At 36.3% G+C, this 12,236-nt stretch overlaps 2 protein-coding genes across 3 annotated transcripts; one reads left to right on the top strand and one right to left on the bottom strand.

The window, feature by feature from the left end:
- The first annotated feature begins 486 nt into the window (after window positions 1-486).
- trmt61b (tRNA methyltransferase 61B) lies at window positions 487-5,993 on the top strand. The gene is given in 7 exon segments (NM_001327933.1): window positions 487-1,343; window positions 3,003-3,105; window positions 3,246-3,436; window positions 3,532-3,623; window positions 5,299-5,489; window positions 5,611-5,694; window positions 5,825-5,993. Coding segments are annotated over 7 exon segments (1,338 nt in total). The 5' UTR covers window positions 487-701; the 3' UTR covers window positions 5,860-5,993.
- Window positions 5,990-12,002, bottom strand: spdya (speedy/RINGO cell cycle regulator family member A). Of its 2 annotated transcripts, none has more exons than XM_068214301.2 (7): window positions 11,756-12,002; window positions 11,259-11,502; window positions 11,053-11,111; window positions 10,243-10,328; window positions 8,732-8,903; window positions 8,358-8,643; window positions 5,990-6,396 (listed from the first exon to the last, which is right to left on the bottom strand). In XM_068214301.2, the coding sequence occupies exons 2-7, from the start codon at window positions 11,461-11,463 to the stop codon at window positions 6,335-6,337; spliced, it is 870 nt and encodes a 289-aa protein (XP_068070402.2). In that variant the 5' UTR covers window positions 11,464-11,502; window positions 11,756-12,002; the 3' UTR covers window positions 5,990-6,334.
- Between the last annotated feature and the right edge of the window lie 234 nt (window positions 12,003-12,236).

Below are 12,236 nucleotides of genomic sequence, written 5' to 3'. Positions count from 1 at the left end.
ACGTTCATATTTATTTGGCACCTGTAACAATATGTAGATGTAGAAGATATGTTATGAATGATGGTTATGAATATTTGAGATTTGGAAAAAATAAGTGCACATTTTCATTACTGAGTGCATGTGTTATAAAAACTTTTTATATAATATATCATAAAGCCAAATTAACGCCCATTAAATATTGTTTAACTTTGCTCCCCCATTACTATAACCCCTAAAACGTTTGATTTTGAAGGAAAAAATGATGAAGGATTGTACTTATCAATAAAGGTTTAAATAAATAATGCCCTTGATCTAATCTAAAGCCTTACAAATTGTTTTGACTCTTCTTCAGACATATATTTGTCAAAAGAAAAACTAAATCTGGAAAATAAAACTACACAATGAAGGCTGTTTGTTATGGTTATAATTGTACTCATGAAAAATAAACCCTCTGCCGGTGAGCAGCAGTATTGCATCTGTCAGTGACGTCCGTTCCATCATGGCGGCTCCCTGTGAGAATCATGCTTTTACTCATGGATTGTTTTTCATCTAACATAACAGAGCTGCCGCGAACACCTGTATCCAGCAAATGAATAACTATATAACTAACTACTTGTGTATTAAAACGGGTCGTTTGAACGTATTTCTGCAGAGCAAATCTATTTGACTTTGTGTCGTCCATTCTGGTTGGTGCTGGTGCAGAAGCGCACAAGCTCAACATCATGACGCCTCCATTTTCCTTGGTTCTCTCCTTCATGCCTCGTAAATTTGCCAGAGTCTCTGGACACAATGTATTTCGGGTTAAACCTTCTGTCTGTGGACTGAGGAGCTGCAGCACGGACTCCAAAGACACCGACCGAGATGTTTCAGAAGCGGCTCCTGCACCCGCTTCTCAGTTCTCTAGGAGAGTTCTTGGGAGACGCAGACCTCTGTCCCCGCTGGAGAGGGTCAGTCAGCTGCTACCCCAGGACAGCCTGAGCCCGGAGGTCTGGGGTCTTCGGGACACCAGAACCACCGAGGAGGAACCGAGCAGTCCGAGTCTGGAGAAGGAGAGAGAAGAAGAAACTCATCATCATCATCATCATCATGTGTGTGTTCCTGGAGAAAGGCTGATGTGTTTCGGAGAGACTCTGATGGCTGAGTTCAGACGAGCGAGAGATGTGGAGTTTCGGAAGATGTTCGAGCTGAAGGAGAGACAGAAGCTCTACAGTAATTGGGGATCAGTGGCTCATGATGACATGGAGGGTCGTCCTGCGGGAAGCGTCATCCGCACTTCAAAAGGAATCCCGTTCGTCATTCGGCGAGTCAGTCTGGAGGAGTTCGTGCTCTTCATGAAGAGAGGACCAGCTATTGCTTACCCCAAAGTAAGATATGAGCACCACACACACAGCAGTCAGTCAATTATACATCACATTATTTGCTTTTTAAAAACTATGTATGAAGTTAAACAAGTTTATTTACTTTTTTGGTCTTTTGTATTTGTATGGCAAAACTAGTTAAATATTGAGAGAGGTAAACATTAATATTTTGTCCATTTTTAATCCCATCTCCTAACCTCTCAGTGATGAACTCAATTAACAAAACAAGAAAAATAAATAATTTCAGGTTAGTCAGATGGCGGAAAAAAAAATGATGTTAAGCAGCCTCTGAGTATTAAAAAAGTCTACCTGTCTTATAAGCTAAACATTTTTATTTTAACAATAAATACATGAATAATGAACAGCAAACAATTTCTGAGTAAATCAGAATTTAATCATGAATAAATAATGAGAGACAAAAATTCAGCTTTAAAGTACAGGACTAAATTACATAAATTATATTTTAAACCGGTGACCTTCCGCATGGGAGTCCGTTGCTCTAACACAGACTAAAGACCATAGCCTCTAACATCTGTTACTATACTGACTTTTTTTAGAGGTCAGAGGAGTGATGTTTACCTACACAGCACTTCACTACGTTAGCTGGCCTCTGCTACACTCACTCCCTTAAAGGCTGGTTTATACTTCTGCGTCCAGTGATCGCCGTGACTCATGGTGCCTGCCCTGCACGTTGCCATGCATTTATACTTCTGCTCGCTGTTTGTGTTGCTCTGCAATGACACTTCCGAAACGCTAGCTAGCAATAGGTTTTTATGTTTCTCTGTGTCGAGTTTCTTAGCAGATACTTAATTTTTTCTGAACACTACAAGTGCTGTCGCTAAAACTCACTCATTTAGAGGCGGCAATCGGCGAACATGCAACAACTTTAATCATAAAGGTAAATACAAAAGTTTCCATGTGGAGCTCCTTTACGGGACTCAGCACTTGTAAATACTCGCTACATTGGGCTTGCGGCTCTCAGCACCGCCCACGATCATCACCGGTACCAAGCCAAGAAATCACAAAGCTTTCGCTACGTGTCGTTGTGATGTGTAGTTAAATCTTTTGAGGGGTATACATCAGTATTGGCGTCAGCCACGGCAAGGGCTATGTGACTGCGCAGAATCATAAATCAGCCTTAAACCTCACTCCCATCCCGGGTTTCGGCACCAATATAACCCTGGTGGTACTACACCCCCCCCAACCCGCTCTGAGCTGGCAACCTTCCGCATGGTAGTTGGTTGTCTTTTAAAAGGCTAAAGACCATGGCCTCTAATGTCTGTCGCTAGAGTGCCTTTTATTTAAAAGTCAGAGACGTGAGGTTTACCTCCACAGCACTTCACTAGCTGGCTGGAAATCAACTTGATTTCAGTTCATCAGATAATACAGAGTATAAATTTGTTTCTGAATGTGAGACTAAAGATTAAAGTAATGATGTCAAAAATGTAAATGTCATACAAAAAAATATATATATTTTTAAAAACTATAAAACTTCTTTATGCCGTAAATCAAATAAATGCAGCTTTTATATGACCAAATGTTTGAATTGTAAAATACATATGCATTTAAAGTGTAAAGAAATATATTATGTTTTTCTTTGATGCTTACACCATGTAAGTTTTATGTCAGCGCAGACTGAAAAGAGCAATTTCTACCCCTCTGCAGGACGCCAGTGCGATGTTGACCATGATGGATGTGACTAAAGGAGATTGTGTCCTGGAATGCGGCTCCGGCTCTGGTGGCATGAGCCTCTTCTTGTCTAGAGCAGGTCTGTTATTCTTCCTCCTCCTCCTAGGTGTTCATTAACTGCAATATAATGATGAGTCACTTGATAATGAGGTCATATCTGATACTGTCCTGCAGAGGAATGCATTTTCAAACTGATGCATGTATTGTTTGTGTCATCAGTGGGATATAAAGGAAGTGTTTTGAGTGTGGAGATTAGAGAGGATCATCATAAACGTTCAGTGTTAAACTATCAGCGCTGGCTTAACACATGGCGTCGCCGGCGAGGACAGGAATGGCCTGATAATGTCCACTTTCATCATGGAGATATCATATCTGCTGGCCCTCTTCTGGCTGGACGGGGTTTGAACTCAGTGAGGATCCACACCCCAAGATGTGTTTGCGTTTCATTATTATATCAGAATCAATTGCTGTTTAAATATGAAATACTGTGTGTACATGTGTTTAGGTTGCTTTGGATATGATCAATCCACATTTGGCTTTACCTGTCGTGGTTCCTTACCTTCATCCTGGATCTGTGTGTGCAGTTTATCAAGCAAAGTAATACAAAATTCTACATCTATACGCACGCACGCACACACTGTCTGGTTCTTGAATCTGATAGCTGTGAGATATACATAGCACTTGTACAGCCTCTTCACCCTTGTGTATTACTCCGCCCACGTAGTGACAGCAGATCAATAAACTCACCAGTTTGACAAATATTGCAGCTGTTGGACAACAATGTACTTTTGAGGCTTTTTAGACGAGAATGTAGTTGTTTAGATTGCAACTATGCTTATTATTAATAAGGACTGCCTATTTTAAATATTTATAATGTCGGAGATACAGCGCGTCGGCATCCATCAGTCTGTCATACTGAACAGAGCAAAGATGGTTGACAGTGTTCATCCACAAGATGATGACAGAGACAGCATAATAAGCCCTTAGAGGAGAAAAGATTGCCATATTTTCAAACTACAGCTAATCAAAACATAAAATTGGTGAGTGATATTCTAAGTCGATCTCTCTCTTTTGTATCTTGCAATGCTGCATTTATACTATAGTAATTGTAGTGTATTGAGTGTAAGATGGGACTTGCATATCAGGAATGGATGTATTTTATGTTGGTCAATCTTTGTATAACCCTGAGTTACTTTTTGGTTGGTCATCTGTTTGTTTCTAATTAGCCTTCTGTTTTCATTACTGCAGACAAGTTCAGTAAAAAGAAAGAAAGAAGAAATGCCCGCATGTGTCTGCCGTTGTTCCTTTTTGCAAACACAACAGTAACCTGGTAGTGATTGCGTTGCTTTGGCTTTTTCGGGTTTAATTACTGTGATCTCCCGATTGCAACAGAGAAATACTGGGAAATGTCTGTAGACTCATGGCATTTCATGCCTTCCAGCCTTATAATCTTAAATGTCAGTAAAATCCCCTGCTTTGTCATCACTTTAGACATTACATTAGAGAATCATTTAAATACTAGCTCTAAATTGACGTTGGTGAAGTAGCAATGGTTTCTGCTGTTCATATGTCAGCTGCAGATGTCAAGAAATGGTGGAAGAAAGTTCTTCATACAAAAGGATTTTTAGACTCTGTGTTTGATTTTCTTTTTTATATACACGATTATGCCGTTGAACTGTTGTAGAAACACAATATCAGTCATAGCAGTACCATATGGCTGTATATGGTCACTGGTGGTACACTAAGGCACTCTGTCTGCGGCCTTGTGCCTACGCACGCCTCCCACCACTGCCATTAGTTATATACTGTCCTAACATTTTTGTGAAACCATGCTTCTCGTTAGAAAGTTTATTTGATATATTTTTGCACATTAGCATGTAACAGCATAAAAACCTTTACTGTCACTTTTGATCACCTCGATCCTTCATTTCCAAATAAAAGTATTAAAAAATTCTTAATAACCTCAAACCTACGAATGGCCCGCATGCAATCATTGTTTCTTTTATGATTATTACCCTTTTTATAAATTCAATAACCTACTTGTTGATTAAAATGATACATTTTTGGTGATGTCTCCGAATAACCTCAACTTACTTAGCATTTATTGAAAATAAAACATTTTTTTCTTTACATTCATTGTACATTTTACTATTACTCTTGATTAAATTAGTATTTACCAACTGAACGAGATCACATATTTCTCTTTTTTTAAATGTATATTTTGAACAGCTGTGTATATATATAACTATATATTTTCTAATTGTTTTCACAGCATCACACAGGTCATTGATCTGTTAGAAGCACTGCGATGCTCTGCGCTTCCTCTGGTTTGTGAATGCATAACTGAGGTTCAGCACAGGGATTGGCTAGTTGTCCCATCACTCAAAAAAGATGGAACATTCAATAAGCGAAAAGCTCCATATGAAAATAGTGATCAGGATGAACCAAGTTTAAAAACAGAAGGTGAATTTTATAACGTCTTTCCTCTTTTTTTTTTTTAGATTGGTTACATATGTTTTACTTCATAAATTAGCTCAAATCATTAGTTAAAACACACACACACACTAACCTGTCTGTGTTGTAGAGGTTTTGAATAGTCAAGATGCAGTGCCGTTTGGAGATGTCCAGTACATTGCACGTCCTCATCCTGAGCAGGTTGGTCATACAGGTGAGTTACAGCTATTTAATTGTATAATCAGATATTCATGTTTAAAATAAATTATATTTAGTGTGTGATTGTGCTGCATGACTAATTTTTTTTTTTTTGAGCAACTTAATCAAATGTTTTTCTGTTTCAGCTTTCCTTGTGAAATTACGAAAGATCCTGAAATAGATGTTTCACACGCCTAATGTGTTCATCACAACAACAGAGCTACTGTATCTTGCCTACAATAAAAATTTAGCTAAATTGTTTTGTACATTTTTTTTACTTTTGTATTTAAGCCAAAGAATCTTAATCTCTGTTGATGGAATAAATTATCAGTGTTTATTCATATTATCAGCCAAATGTTATACTTATTTCATCAATGTTTTAACACCCAAACATTTCATTCCCACTTTCGTCCAAGACTTTAACAATCACAAAGTGCATATTAGAGAAATACATTGTACAATAATAAGAAATTGTTAGCGGTAAGGATTATGATACAGTGCATGTTAATACTTTCACACATTGAGAGGATTGACTGACATGTTTTTTTAGATCTAATCTGAACAACAATATGACTGTAGCTCTAATCCCCAATGGTGTACAAGGTCATTTTGAGAGGCAACAGAGCATACAGTATATGATCTGCCTGATGATGGAGCTACTCCTCATTGATCCAGTCCATCGAGTGATCATGACACATTTCGTTGACCACATCACTTCCTGTAAATATCCATAAAAGAAAAGCCAATTGTAAATATTTGTACAGAGTGACTGGCACAGATCATGGCAAATATGTTAGCTGTGGTGGTCAAGATGCTGCTATTGTGAAAACAGTGGTCCTGTTTATACATGTTAAGCTTTTTAATCAATTGGATCACTCTTTTAACCCTTTATCTTTCACTCTAAGGCAGGGGTTTCAAACTCAATTCCTGGAGGGCCGAAGCCCTGCACTGTTTAGTTCCAACCCTGCTCCAACACACTTACCTGTATGTTTCAAACAAGCCTGAAGAACTCAATTAATTTGATCAGGTGTGTTTAATTAGGGTTGGAACTAAACTGTGCAGAGCTGCGGCCCTTTTGGAACGGAGTTTGACACCTGTGTTCTAAGGGTTTGTATTTAACATCATGCCATTTACACGTTTTGCCTTCAAACCAAACTCAAACTAAATCATATAAGATGGTGAATTTTAACTACACTACTGAAATCAATCTAGTCAACTAGCTCTCACTTGTGATTGGTTTGACAAAAAAAAATGCATCTCAATTAGGGCTGCACAATATATTATTGGAACATCAGCATCACAATGTGTGAATCTGCAGTGATCACAGGACATGCAATGCCAAAAACTTGTGATTTGTAGAGACATTGCAAAGTCGGACCCTAAAAGAGTTTTTAATTTAAATGTGTTTTAAAGCCTGTGACCATAAGATTTCGAGTTAATTTAAGCCATTTGGGTACTACAAATTAATATCTGTAGCTTTAACAAAGATTAAGGCTATGCAGAAAAAGGTTTTGCGTTCATACTTTTTTACAGTCTATAGTTATTATACATATCCTTTCAAGAAATGTCTGCTTCCACATGGAAATGGGAAAACTGGGATAAACCAGTGTAATAAATCGTATGTGAAACTATTAAAAAAATAAATAAATACACAGACAGAGCCCTATGATACACTGCAATCAGGAGCATGCGCATGAATTATTTTTTCAGAATGCCTAGTATAGACATAAACACAAGATTATCGCGAATGCAAGCATATCTAAAAATATCTGACACATGTAACAGCATCTATGCTGGGTCTAGTTGATAGCATTAGCACGTTTGTTGTTATAATGCTAATAAACTTAGCAGTGCCTGCAACACAGACACAGATCTGTATTTCACCATGGTTATTACTGCTTACATGTGGGATTCCTCCTTCTGGTAACGTGGTCCAGTGACTGCATCATGCAATTTGACTATCAACACAATTACGTACAGGATGGCATTTTGAGATTTTCCACTCTATTACCTGTTATCCAAAAACTTAGTTTGAGGGCACCAACAATGGCAGTGTTGTGTTGCTGAAACACTGAAACAATATTAAAGCTGTGAGGATTGAATTACATTGCTTTGGGGACAGGGCCTAATTGTATTTATTTATACAATGAAGACTGTACAGTGCTATTTGACATTTGAGAATTGATTTTTCATACCTCAATACTGTCAGACTCTTTAGAAGACCACAAAGAACTGGTTATTGCATTTGTATCTTTTTTCAATTGCATTTATATATGACTGTAAAAAAAAAAATAAATAAAATAAATATATATATATATATATATATATATATATATATATATATATATATATATATATATATATATATATATATTTCATTATATACCTTACAAAATCCTCTCAATCAATGTAAAATTATAAATTATTTTCAAAAGGAGCAAATTAAATCATCTAGTGAAAAAAAAAAAAAAAATAAAATAAATATATATATATATATATATATATATATATATATATATATATATATATATATATATATATATATATATATATATCAGGAAAACAAAATATGGCAGTGTATTTTATTCCCCAATATTTTGCAGCCCTAATCTCAATAGATGTAAACAGGACCAGCAGTGCTGCTGTACCACGACTAGAGGGCGCCATGCACTTATTCACCTGCAATAGGCTTGTATTTGCAGGTGTGCTGGGCTTTGGTCGTCTTGCTGGCTTTGTGTGAAGCTTTTCTCTCCAGGGGTGCAGATGAAGAGCGGGGTCCAGCAGAGGATGGCCGAGGCACAGGAAGGGCAGAAGTTTTGGCACACAGAAAGCAAGGTTCTGGCGAAGCAGCGGGTCCACGAGGAACAAGGATCTCTTCGCGGTTTTGCTGGAGTCTCTGGGCTCCACTGTGATGCTCTGCACGCTCCCGCTGCCAGACGAAGTGAGATGGCACAATAGCCATCACCTGCAACCATGCATAAAGCACACAATGATGGAGAGCTATTTTTGAATCTTCTAAAATATTTTACTATGCAGGTTAAAGAGCCTCATACCTCCTCACAGCATCGTCTGCTGACAGCAGCTCTGTACTCAATACGTGCCCACAGTTGGTCTCTTTGCTTCAGGAATCGTGGGAAATGTTTCCTCCAGCTCTTTCCCAAAGCCCAGGGGAAGATCTCATATTTGGTCTCCTCCTCATCCTCTTCCATAGTGTTTGCCAGATAGCTAGAGTATGAAAAATTGAGCACTTGGACTCTTGGAATTAAGTCTATTTTTATAAATAGGATGGCTCCTCTTATAATAATAATATATGGCAGTTCTGTTGAAGAACCTAAAACTCTATAAGGCCAGATACAATTCTACACATTGTTGATGCAAATATATACAAATAAATAAAATAAAAAGATGATTTAAACATAAAATGTGTGTTGGGCAAAGAGTAATCATGATTAATCGCAACCAAACTAAAAGTTAGTTAGTATACATATTTATTATTTATATATAATACATGCACTTGCATAAAACAAAACTGCACAAAAGAAAAATATTTACATGGATATTTAAATTTATTTAAATGTTTATTTTTATATATATATATATATATATATATATATATATATATATATGTATATTTTACATCTAAACAGATATAATTTAAAACTTTTCTTAAATATATTCAGGTATGTGTTTTTGTATATTTACACATACATAAATATACACAATACAATAGTAAACTATTTTAGATGCAATTAATTGCAATTAATCTTTGCCCTGCACTATATGAAAAATGTATTCAAATGTTAATTTATAAAAATATGACACATTGCTGGTATTTTATTTGTGTGTGTTTTTCATATAAATTGAATGTACATTTTCTGGCAACCGCCATTTCTATATATCTTTTTAAATGTAGAAAATGTCCACTAATCAGGGGCTTCCGATCCTTTAGGTGTCACAGACCTCTATTGACCTCTTTATTAAAATCTAATTTTACTTAATATTATTCACATATGTTGTCATTTATTTATTTATTTAAATATCAATAAATTATTTCTCTATTATTCTATCAATAAATAAACTATTAGATTATTTAATATCCATTTTAATCCACACTAATTCTTATTTCATTTTGACACATGTCAAATGTAAGACGTTTTAGGATGAAATTCTAGACTAAATGCTAAGGATTTTTTCTAATGGCACAGTTGAAAAATTAAAATGTTATTGTAAGGAAAATAATCAAGCCATGTTGGTGAATAAAAATGATAAACAAACTTTTGTTAAAACTTTTATTGAGATGAAATGTTTGACTGGATAGGTGTTGGCCTGATTGAGAAGCATTACATGGACAAAGGACAATTATGACCTACAACACAATATTTCAGTAAATTTAGGACTTTTTAAGGCATAAAACTTTGTTTTTGAAATTTAAGACATTAAGACCCCGCAGATACCCTGTTAATATTTGCATTTTCTATTTTATTTTCTATTTACTTTTGTGTTTTACTGACATGTAGGTCCCCTGTCCAAATTTTAAAATCCTCTGCTTAAATGATCAACTTACAGAGCAAGAAAGAAGTTTATTCTGCTGTGTTCACCGATACTGAAGCGAGCCCTCCTGAAGTACACAAATGTCATTGCCAACAAATACTGTAAAAGACAAAGAAAGATACTGCCCTCAGTTCACAAACAAAACCTAGCACTATCCAGATACCACTAAATATTAAAAGAACACACATATTTGGGACATTATTCCAGAAGCGTACTTTTTTAATTATAAAAAATGTGACACGGCCTTAAGCTTGTTGTCCTCAAAAAATCATACAAAACAAGAATAAAATCTTACAATTCAATTACTGAACGCATCCTTGATGACTGTCAGCTTCTCCATCAAATGATGTCACTTTAAAGGTGTATTGCACACCATTTATGTTAAATTTAATGCAAATGTGACAGGACTGACAGAAACATGGGGGCAATTGTACATTTATTTGGATTATATGTTTGTAGTATTTACTTGTAGAATTTATTTATAATTTCCTGTATTTAATTAATCGATGTAAATGATAACAGCTTAAACTTGCTAGTTCTGAAATTTTTTTAAATAACAGTTTTTAGCTTAACAAAACTATTAAAGCTGTAGGTTCAGTTAGGCTGAGGACACGGACATTGACAGGGTTTGTACAGCGTAAAGTATTTTTAATAAAGAAAAAAAAAAATCTGAGAACCAAAAGTCCTTGAACAACTCAAAAATCAACCATCAGTCTATTTTAGATATTTTTTTTTTGATGAAATACATTTTAATTAACTGTATTTATGTTTTTATTTCAGGGACAGATAATGTATGTTTCTGGTAGAACGTCCCATACCATACCTTGTCAGTAAGTTTGCAGCAGCAGTCCATCCACAGAAAGTCCTGTATTAGATCATCATCTGAGAACACAGTTTAGTTCTACAGAATTGCATTTTTACATTGGCAATTTTCAATTGATCTAAGTATAAAACTGTTTACTATCCTAGGGCACATCAAGTGACATTTAGTTTAATGAGTTTCACTGGCAGCTGCTTTGCTGAACCCACCGAACAGTCTGAAGAAGGCGGCCATCTCTTGCCTCTGGATTAGCAGGGTCGGCCCGGGTGTCTTTGTGCGGGGCTGCTGCGATGAGTCTGCTGAGTTCCGACCCGCCGAGCCCGGCCTTGTTTTCCGTGGACCTCGCCGGATCTGTAGACTGTGAGCGGCTCCAGACGGGGCTGTTTCGAGCCACGGTAGACTCAATTTAATCATGTCTCAATGATCAAATCAGCCGGAGTTACAGAACTGCCCCTGTGTGTACATGTATTATAACTTTTAAACATCGCAATGCAAACGTTATGCGTATTCCCGCATGTTTATAATCTCCTCGATACATTTAGCATAGTTTCTTTGACTAAACAACTTATATCAAGATAAAAACTTGTCTCCAGACGCTCCACCCTGACTAAAATGTAACCACGAATGTTTATATGCTTAATTGTACGAGGTATGATAATTTATATGCCCATTTAATCGAGTTTTTTTTACCGGTAAACCCATTTACCTCAGTTTAAAAACCCGCCGCTCAGGAATGACATGGTGCGACGCGCTCACGGCGGGTGCGTTTAAATTAACCACTGGAGTAGGTGGGATGTAATTTTAGCCGATGTGTATAATAATGATGATAATATTTCTAAACGTTAATTACAACAAAATCATAATTTTAGGTATTTCAAAGTGGATGTCCCGCTCACCCTTGGGCAGGTAGCGCGTGAGTATCATGTCAGCAGTCACGTGTTCAAATATTCCTCAATCACTGGTCAGAACACTTACAATATGAACATTAAAAGTAAATGTAGATAAAAATAGTTTAATAATTTAGCGGACTAAAAACAGGACGACCAAATGAGACTCAAGTATTATCAGACATGAGAAGCAGGAAAGGTTCCAAACCAACAATTTATTGAATCTTTGACTTAAGATTTCACACAAGTTACACTACAGAAGTAACAATGCACACTTTATATTGAAAACAAAACTGTCAA

Source organism: Danio rerio, chromosome 17 (assembly GCF_049306965.1).
Source record: "Danio rerio strain Tuebingen ecotype United States chromosome 17, GRCz12tu, whole genome shotgun sequence".
Taxonomy (NCBI): Eukaryota; Metazoa; Chordata; class Actinopteri; order Cypriniformes; family Danionidae; genus Danio; species Danio rerio.
Note: the sequence above shows the minus strand (reverse complement) of the source record. Positions and strands in the feature narration are given on the sequence as shown.

Excerpts from the sequence above, each read along its gene's own strand:
- spdya (XM_068214301.2), bottom strand. The coding sequence starts at position 11,463 with ATGATTAAATTGAGTCTACCGTGGCTCGAAACAGCCCCGTCTGGAGCC. Across the intron at positions 11,112-11,258 it reads CGCCTTCTTCAGACTGTTCG|ATGATGATCTAATACAGGAC; the intron begins GTGGGTTCAGCA and ends CTGTGTTCTCAG. Across the intron at positions 10,329-11,052 it reads GCTGCAAACTTACTGACAAG|TATTTGTTGGCAATGACATT; the intron begins GTATGGTATGGG and ends TGTCTTTTACAG.